The sequence below is a fragment of the Prosopis cineraria genome, unplaced genomic scaffold, assembly GCF_029017545.1.
Source record: "Prosopis cineraria cultivar Desert tree isolate PC_DT_omini unplaced genomic scaffold, ASM2901754v1 PC7, whole genome shotgun sequence".
Taxonomy (NCBI): domain Eukaryota; kingdom Viridiplantae; phylum Streptophyta; class Magnoliopsida; order Fabales; family Fabaceae; genus Prosopis; species Prosopis cineraria.
In genome coordinates this window covers 24,351,511-24,360,731 of record NW_026555338.1, presented here as the reverse complement: position 1 = coordinate 24,360,731, position 9,221 = coordinate 24,351,511, and the positions used below count along the sequence as shown (strand labels likewise).

The 9,221-nt window shown below is 34.0% G+C and overlaps 3 protein-coding genes across 3 annotated transcripts; 1 reads left to right on the top strand and 2 right to left on the bottom strand.

The window, feature by feature from the left end:
- On the top strand, positions 1 to 2,659 carry LOC129315209 (probable aquaporin TIP5-1). Its single transcript, XM_054958778.1, has 3 exons — positions 1 to 226; positions 1,136 to 1,386; positions 2,179 to 2,659. Exons 1-3 carry the CDS (start codon positions 106 to 108, stop codon positions 2,554 to 2,556), a joined length of 750 nt encoding a protein of 249 aa, XP_054814753.1. The 5' UTR covers positions 1 to 105; the 3' UTR covers positions 2,557 to 2,659.
- Positions 2,660 to 3,831: 1,172 nt separating this feature from the next.
- LOC129316316 (probable WRKY transcription factor 19) lies at positions 3,832 to 5,361 on the bottom strand. The gene is made up of 2 exons (XM_054960672.1): positions 4,337 to 5,361; positions 3,832 to 4,228 (listed from the first exon to the last, which is right to left on the bottom strand). Exons 1-2 carry the CDS (start codon positions 4,544 to 4,546, stop codon positions 3,902 to 3,904), a joined length of 537 nt encoding a protein of 178 aa, XP_054816647.1. The 5' UTR covers positions 4,547 to 5,361; the 3' UTR covers positions 3,832 to 3,901.
- On the bottom strand, positions 4,559 to 5,339 carry LOC129316618 (disease resistance protein Roq1-like). Its single transcript, XM_054961029.1, has 2 exons — positions 4,788 to 5,339; positions 4,559 to 4,579 (listed from the first exon to the last, which is right to left on the bottom strand). Exons 1-2 carry the CDS (start codon positions 5,337 to 5,339, stop codon positions 4,559 to 4,561), a joined length of 573 nt encoding a protein of 190 aa, XP_054817004.1.
- Positions 5,362 to 9,221: the final 3,860 nt, after the last annotated feature.

Sequence of the window (9,221 nt, the reverse complement as noted above, 5' to 3'; positions counted from 1 at the left end):
GTGAATGAACGTTATCATCGTTGTTCCTTCATCACTGTAGTCAAAGAACAAGGCTTTTTCTGAGACTTGAATTGAATTCCAACAATAACAAGAACAACAAAAACCATGGCTTTCTCATCTCGTTTTCAAGAATCTCTTACCAGAACTGCACTTCGAGCCTACCTTGCTGAGTTCATCTCCACTTTCTTCTATGTCTTCACCGTCATTGGCTCCGGCATGTCTTCCAGTGAGTTTTTGTTTCTTTTCTTTCTTGTCTCGTCTTGATTTCACGTGATACTTCAGATTTTGCTCCTGTGTGTGACTCTGTCGTGATATAAGCATCTTACTTAAAGTTATTTTATATAGATGACTGCCACACAAAAAATGCAGATTCCTTAATATGATAGAAAAAATTCTCTGGAAAACCAGCCGTGAAGAGTATATTCTTGCATTATTATATATGGTGTCATTTTTGGTGTTTTGACTTTAGAATTTTAAATCATCCAAAGAATATATAAATCTCTTAGTTTCTTTCTTTCTGGTGAATAATAATAAATCTCTTGTTCCTATTAGCTAGATCTTGTATACATAGTAATATAAATGTTGCATTATATGTTGAAGAAAAGTAGCGCAGAAGAGTTTGTGTGGGATATTTAGTTCTTTTTTTGGTCTTTTCAACTACTTTCTGTTTTAATTTATTCTCATATGTTTCTAGATTAAAACTGTATATTATTTACCATTATTTATTAACTAACTGTGGCATATCATGATCCGTGCATTTATGTTCCTAATAAGAAAAAAATTAAGTAAAATGATAGATGAAGTAATTATTCTTTCTTTGAGGCTATTTATCATTTAAAACGTTCAGATTACTTTAAATATTGCATGCTATGATCATCTTCTTCAAGTGATAGGTGAAATAATTGGTTGGACCGATCCCACCAATTTACATAGTCAAGTAATTAAGAGTGAGAAAAATTAATCAAGAGAACTCAAAAATCAAGTTGATGACTTTTGACTAATGACAAACTCATCAAATCTTATAGTGATTTGGTCATCAACATATATATGAATCACTCACTGACCTGATAATATATATAAGTGTGTGTGTGTGTGTGTTATATATTTATTGTATGTCTAATGATGATGCATTCAGGGAAGTTGAAGGGTGAAGCAACAATGGAGGCAGCGAGTCTGGTGGTTGCAGCCATAGCCAATAGCTTGGCTTTATCTTCAGTACTGTTTATGGCTTGGGACGTTTCAGGAGGACATGTGAACCCTGCAGTGACCTTTGCAAGGGTTGTTGGAGGCCATATGAACGTATCAACAGCTCTCTTCTATTGGATTTCTCAGATGATTGCTTCTGTCATGGCCTGCCTTCTCCTCAAGATCACTCTTGTTGGAATGGTATTGTATTGTATTGATACACAGAAAAGTATTTTCTAAAAAAATCCTTTATTAATTTTTTTTTATCAAACAAACATTGTTGTATTGGTCTTGCTTTTATTCTCTTCCCAGTTGAGAATGTTACTTATATGTGCATAGAGTATATAACACTGGTTTTCTCTCTCTTGATTTTGCTTGAATCATGCACATAAGTTTTCTTTTTATTTAAAATTTAGACAAGATTTTCCAAAAAAGTAATTTTTCCAGTTTTTACTTTCCTTTTAAATTGCACATTTTTTTTAGGGTAGGTTTGTATTATATTAGTAAAATTCAATGAGACCTTGTATAAATCATCTTATAATTTAGGGCTGGCGTATGTGATTTTTTAAAATAAAAGGGCATGTCTGTGTGTGTTTAGAAATTCATTGAAAACAAAATGAAGGTTGGTATGAATCAGAATAAAATTCCGGGACAATTTATATATATATATATATATATATCATTTGAAAAGCAGATAATGTTTAAGTTTAATTTCAATAAATGTAAGGGTGATTTACCTAATTTAATATTGTTTGAGGAAAAAGATTCGTGCAATCTCTAGGAATAGAGAAGTTCATGTAATTTCAGTTAAGAATTTAAGATTGAGGAAAAGTCTCTGTAATTTATTTTTTATTTTAGTTTAATTATACATTAAGTTCATGTAAATTCAGTTAAGAATTTAAGATTGAGGAAAAGTCTCTGTAATTTATTTTTTATTTTAATTATATATAACTTTCCTTTATTTTTACAACATGTCTGGTTTAATTTGTACAGCACGTCCCAACATACGCAATAGCACCACAAATGACAGGTTTTGGGGCATCCATAGTGGAAGGAGTTCTTACATTTGCATTAGTCTACACTGTGTATGCTGCTAGGGACCCTAGGCGTAGTGGTCAACTGGGGTCAACAGGTGCCCTAGCCATCGGCATGATGGCCGGAGCTGATGTCCTAGCTGCCGGTCCCTTCTCCGGTGGGTCGATGAATCCAGCTTGCGCCTTTGGGTCGGCCGTCATAGCCGGCACCTTCAAGAACCAAGCAGTGTATTGGGTTGGACCATTAATTGGTGCTGCTGTTGCTGCTCTTGTTTATGACAGTGTAGGGTATCCTTCTCAGAATGCTGATTCATTTGTAGAAGCAGATAGGGTGTGAATTAAGCTGTTAAAGTAATGAAGTTTAATGTAGAAGACATATTTATATTATTTGTAGTGATATTATTATTAATTAGTTGCTAGAGTTTATATTTGCAAGTGTGCATGGGTGGTTGATGAACACTGTTGTTTAAGACTTGTATGAGTTCTTATATATTTGGTTAGTACAAAGTTTCACAATTTTCATGAAGCTGATAGCCATAAATAATTATCACTTCAATCTTGTATGAAAATTAAAGATTCAGAACAAAATAGTTGAAAAGCTTCATTCTCAGTCAACAACTCAGGCGTGCGTGTAAGAAGTAGCATCAGCCTTTCAATCTTTTCAAGGATTTGATGACTTGCTGTTATTATGTTGCATCAAGGTTGCAAAGTTTTTACTACATTCATGTTTTGATCTGACTTGAGTTATTTGAGAATATATATTCTAGATAATATTAAGACTCAATTATTTTTTTGTTCTTTTCAATAAGAATTCTATTGCGAATTTAGTATTAGACATGCGAATTTTCCTCGGGTGAAGATAGATAACAACCTCATTTTTGTGTTGAAGAAAATCAACGAGCTACCACTAGCATGAACCATTTCATATCAAGCAGAGTTGAATTCTCAATTTGAGACTAATGTGAAACTATATATCATTAATTAAGCAAATATGCTGGCATATATAATTTAAGAAGTCGCAATAATACAGTTCAACCTTCAATCTTTCCCTTCAGGCTATGGTGATCAGATTGGAAAATCAGGGATAACTGATAAGTGACAACCATATCATTCCCAAATGTACCAAATACACAGAGCTCCAATCTCAGGATTCATGACTTGAGCTTTATGCATAATTGACCTCACAAATACATATCAAGTAAATTAGACAGCAACGAACAAACTCACCACAATTTTTTTGTTAAAACATACAAAAGAAAATACAGAATGCTCTCTAAGAATGGATTAGACCAAATGCTAAGCAGTTTCACTTCTGTCAAGCTCTTCAAAGGAGAAAAATTCAAGCAATGTGCAAATTCTGAACAGCCAGCTAGATTTAGAATTTCCAATGAGTATAGAGCAAATAAGCGATTGGGAATACTAATAAGATTGATGCAATTCTCAAATTCAAGAACTTGAGCTTTGAAAGTTCGGCAATAGATGGATCCAATTCCAATAATCCAGTACAACCTTCAAGGTCAAGTCTCTCAAGATTTGGAACTCCTCCAAAATCTGGCGTCTTGATCAAAGTTTTGGAGCCACAAAGATTCATTTTTCTTAACTTAAGGCATCTGTCATTGAGCAAAATTTTGATAGTGGAAATAATTAGTTATGAATATATAGGTGATGGTATATGATCTATATCAAGCATGCATGATTTGAATATTGAAGAAATAAAAGAACTTTAACATCACCATTTTGCCCTTCCACACTTCTGTGACGTTGCTATCAGGCATAATCAATTGAACAAGTGTATCAGACTGAAAACTCGATGGCAAAGAAGTGAATGGATATTGATGCCATGAAACATGTTGTAACTTGCTCGAAAGATTATCGAGGGTTCCAGAAAAATGCACATTACGAAATATGAGCAATCTGAGGTTGATCATCTGTGATAAAGCTTCGATCCTCAATGTAACCCCTTTTGGCTCTTCCAAATCCAAGACTATAGCTTCAACATTTTTTATCACCTATAGGATTAAATGCATTTATGAACGGAAAAAAATGAAATGTTAGATTATTCTCTAACTTTTCAAATTGTAACATGCTTTACTAAAAAGGGGTAACAAAAAACTTACCATGTTTCTTTCTTTCTCCATAACATATTTGATATCATTGAAAAGGTACAACCGACGGCGTTTTTCTGGCTGATTTGGACATTCTTGTCTAACAATTTCTCGCCCATTGCTTGTGACATTCCATGCATTTGTATTCCTTGATTTGCAATTGTAATAAGTGATTTTTGAATAAGAAGTTTGATTCCTATATCGGCAGGAAACCAGAATCATGTAAAATTTCCTTCACACAATTAACATTCTTTCCTGCAAAAAAACATGCTATGTCCAAAAAGATTTCCTTACTCCTATGATCAAGTTCATCAAAACTTTTTCTAAGGACTATTATGATCTCATGGGGAGGAATAATTTCTTCTCTATCCAAGAAACTTCTCCATTCTGCCACGCTTTTTCCAAAAAAGAATGAACCCAATATTTCAATTGCTAGTGGAAGCCCATTAGCATATTTCAATACCTTGTCTATCATCTCTTGAAAATCATTAACAGGATAATCCTTTGGAAAAGCTATAGAACGGAATATTATAGAACCTTCCTTCTTAGACAACAATTTAGGTCTATAAATTTTCTCAACTCCAGACATTTCAAGGACTTGTACATCTCTTGTTGTTATTATGATTCTACTCCCTCTGCCAAAACAAATAGATTTTGCAATCAAGTTCAATTCCTCAATATCTTGCACATGATCTACACCATCAAGAACTATGAGAACCTTGTGTTTTCTTAATCTTTTCAAGAACTCTTCGCCTTGAGGATACATAAGACAAAAATCTGCTGTCTCCAAGTTTCTATGAATGAGTTCTTGCAAAGATAAGTCACCATGCTTCAAACGTCTACTCACATTAGGAAGGAAACAAAAAGAATCAAAAAAGTGAAGGATCTTAAGATATAGAACTAAAGCAATGGATGACTTCCCTGATCCGCCCATACCACAAATGCCTATACCTTGAACTTCATCGTCTGAGCTCAAATCCAAAATCTGTTCTACTTCTTCCACTCGAGATTTCATCCCAACAATCTGAAAAAGCCATAAAATAGTTTATCTATTTTTGACTTGACTTCTTTGACAATCTTCGGAATAACTTGTGATCTTGATCTGCAAAAAAGATGAACCAAAAACACCCAATCATCAAATTTTTTCCCTCCTAGGCATGATAAAAAAAAAATTATCTTTGTTAACATTGGTTGTAGTTGTATTACAGTAATATATCTTGAACATCGATCTAAACTCAACTTACAATCCAGTGTGTGTGTGTGTGTGTGTGTGTGTACACACAGAAAAATAAATTATTTGTCATAAAAGAGAAGGATATACATCACACATATGTCATTGTTTGCGTGAAATGAAAGTGGCACCTCAACATGTATGGGGCATGCTAGAGAAGTGAGTCCTTAATCTAAGTAATGCGGATCTCAAGATCCTTTACCTCAATTATTGGATTATTGAGACCAAGTTCTTCACCGGGAAACCAAATTGTATTAGAGAAACTAGGGTGAGTAAAAAGCCATGTTAACAGAAAAATTATGTGATCTGATGGCTAGAGCTAAACCTTGGTTAGGCTAAGGAATCTATGTTATAGTAGTACAGGTATTTTGGATGCCCCTTTCTACCCATCTTCCCCCATTTTATAAGAGGGAGATTAGCTATGCCCATTTTGAATTTGTAATCGTTTATGCCATCGCATGAGGAGGTTATTCCCTTTTACTAGTTTGCATGATGCTTTGCTAAAATTGAGAACGTGGGCTCGTGACTTCTCTTTTAAGTTAACGGAGGCAGCACATTGTTTTACTTAAGCTTCGCTGCTCCATGCTACCCATTCGGCTTTAGCATTCTGGACTCATGTACTTGCTCCACCTTGCAAGGCTAATATCCGTATCAGGTCCAATCATAATTTTAGACCAAACAATTTCTCGAGTGTGTGGTAACTCTTCATTGACTAAGGGTTGCATGTAAAGCTGGTAATTCGAGCTAGCTCGAATTACTCAAAAAAAGTTAGAGTCAAGCTTGGTTATATGAACCTTTTAAAGAGGATAGGATGCTTTAAGCCTGATTCGAATAATACGGCCCAAATTGAGCTTAACAGTTGATTTTTTTTGACTCTATAAGTATGTTAAGTTTGTAATTTTGGCTAAGCTCGACAGGCCAGCCTGGATCCTTCCAAAAAAAGTTAAGGTCGGGCTTGGTTATATGAGCTTTTTTAAGAGGGTAAGATATTTAAGTCCCATCCAAATAAGTGGTCCGAATTGAGCCCGACTCAAAATAAGCTTGGTCTACCTGAATTATCAACTCTAGTTGCATGCTCTAAACCTCTTTCATTGAATGCCATCCGGTCGTTCTTAGCTCATCAATGGTTAAAAACGTGTGCACATTTTTAGAGAATTACACCACATTCAAATATCTGTACAGGTCTGACTCTTCGCTTACTTCCTCTTTGGTCTAAATTTGGTCCATTCACTCATGATTATTTCACTGTTTCCTCTTACTTTGAAGATTTATTGAACTTCTATCATCAAACTAAAACTTGTAATGGCATCCTAAAGTCTTGCAGCTTTTAAGGTAAGGTTTCTCGACTTCATCTTGATGGCTGTAGGTCAATCATATAGAACTGGTCATGAAACTTGTTCTCCATTTTAATCCAACTCATGATGGAGTTCTTAAGAAGTCTTGCATGCTAAATGAATGCTCTTCCCATTAGTGAGTTGGGAAAGACTCTTAACTTCATATTGTCCATGCGGCCTAGCTTCCACATTGGAATGTGAACCTGGGCTATGTGCTCTAAGGTAGATAAACCTTCACCTTTAGAGAACAATGTAAACTCTGGGACACAAAAACCATAGGGAACAAATATTCTCAATTGATGTACTCTAAATAGGGACGGCTACAATCAGGTCCATAAAACTCTTGAACCACTTCTCTAATGGGATCGACATGTATGGATAGTGATTTTATGAGTGGGAATACTTCCTCCCTCTCATCTCTTGATCGTGATGGAGTCGACTCATGTTTACGCCTGCTACACTATATTCAAGACTCTAAGATCCAGCATCATGCTTCTCGTTATTAGTATTTGATTGAGTTTGTTGCATGGTTTTGACAATAGGGTCTCACCAAGTAGCCAGAAAAGATTTTTAGCATGAATTGGGAGAGCAGCACCTTTATGCAATGGACATACCAGAGGAGTGAGTCATCAATCAAGATGTTATGGATCCTAATATCCTTTACCTCAATTCTCTCGGATTATCAAGACTAAACCAACGAGTGAGGCTTAATTGACTGAGAAATTGAGTTGCATTAAAAGAACTAAGGCGAGAGAATAAAGCTATATTAACCTAAAGTGTAAAAAATATAATGGCTAGGGGCTAAACCTAGGTCAGGCTAAGGAATCTATGTTAGAATAATGCAGGTATTTTAGGAGTAAGTTAGTTGTCTTGAGTTTTTAGTTTGGTTGGTTGCTCCTTTTTACTATTTCACAATTTCACAATATGCCCTGCTAAATTGGAATGTGGGCTTGTAGTTTCCTTGAAAGTTACAGAGGCAACACATCATTTTACTTAAGCGTCGTTGATCCATGCTGCCTATCAGGCCTTAGCATTTTGGACTCATGTATCTACTCTAACTTGTAAGTCCAATATCTGTCTCAGGCCCAATCATAATTTTAGGCCGAACAATCATATACAAGAAGAAGCTTTATCCAGTAGGTGAGATCAATTATATAAATTGTATGATACCATTGTACTTTATCATCAACCAAGCTTTTAGAAATACTTTTAACTAAGAGGTCTCGTTCAACAATTTTCTTAAGTGTTTTTTTGAGTCTTCTTCTACCATTTTTTATAAGACTTAAGGATATCCATTCCACTTTCCTTACCAATGCTCTCATGGCCTTCTTATGCATGTCCAAATCATTGAAATGATTTTCTTTTCTCCTCAATAGATGCTGCATCTCTTTTTCTTGCATATACTTATTCAAATTTTTCCTTTTTATGTATGCCACATATTTATCTGAGCATTTTCATTTCTGCTATTCTAACTTTATACTTTTATTATCATTTTAAAGTCTAACATTCATTACTATGATTTTATAGCAATTTAATAAAACTTCTCTTTCAGTTATTAGGTACATTTTAATTACAAATAACTCATTTAGCCTCTCTCTAAATAATCCATCAAATTTGTATCCCATGTGCAATATTTCTTCAATTTTTCTATCATGTTGAATAATATATTTTAAATATCTAAACTTTTCATATAAAAGACAAATTCTAATTATAAACTAAAAACAGTGATAGAATTACAAATAATAAAGAGATATAAAATCTACTCTACCTAACCATGAGTGTTCAAATTTCCCAACGGAGGACAGTAATACTACGCTCTATTTGGAGCAAAGGCTAGAAACCAAACGCAGGCGTGAATAAGAATTAAAATTAAAAATACTTTTTCTCGTTAAGAGTGAATACATAGTTCCACACACACACACAACATATGCATAAAATAAGTCAAATGGATCCCTCTTAAAATTTTGTTTATCCAAGTTTCTTTATTCTCTAGCTTCACAACTAATACAAGTCTCGCCTGAATTTACTAAAATTATATGTACCTTCCCTTTAAAACCAGATGTAAAATAAAATATTAAATAATATATAGGAACCTCTATAAAATGTTATTTAAAAATATATGTTTCTGCCTCTCTATAATTTTCAAAGCATAGAACTTGCATCGAAAATAAAAGGAATGTATGTGTAATTTTAGATAAAACTAGGGTAGATCTGTGTAATTTACTTTTATTTTAAATGAAAAATTTCTGCAAATTTTGAAATGGAATTTGTATAATAATTAAATAAAATTATGGGAACTCAATATATTCACATTTTTTTCTTAATGACAACT

What these genes read in the sequence shown, in the direction of transcription:
- LOC129315209 (XM_054958778.1), top strand. Translation starts at nt 106, where the DNA reads ATGGCTTTCTCATCTCGTTTTCAAGAATCTCTTACCAGAACTGCACTT. An exon ending in TGGCTCCGGCATGTCTTCCA is followed by an intron (nt 227 to 1,135) that starts GTGAGTTTTTGT and finishes TGATGCATTCAG; the next exon opens with GGAAGTTGAAGGGTGAAGCA. An exon ending in AGATCACTCTTGTTGGAATG is followed by an intron (nt 1,387 to 2,178) that starts GTATTGTATTGT and finishes TAATTTGTACAG; the next exon opens with CACGTCCCAACATACGCAAT.
- LOC129316316 (XM_054960672.1), bottom strand. Translation starts at nt 4,546, where the DNA reads ATGATTCTGGTTTCCTGCCGATATAGGAATCAAACTTCTTATTCAAAA. An exon ending in TGGAGAAAGAAAGAAACATG is followed by an intron (nt 4,229 to 4,336) that starts GTAAGTTTTTTG and finishes TTAATCCTATAG; the next exon opens with GTGATAAAAAATGTTGAAGC.
- LOC129316618 (XM_054961029.1), bottom strand. Translation starts at nt 5,339, where the DNA reads ATGAAATCTCGAGTGGAAGAAGTAGAACAGATTTTGGATTTGAGCTCA. An exon ending in TTCAAGAGATGATAGACAAG is followed by an intron (nt 4,580 to 4,787) that starts GTATTGAAATAT and finishes GTTTTTTTGCAG; the next exon opens with GAAAGAATGTTAATTGTGTG.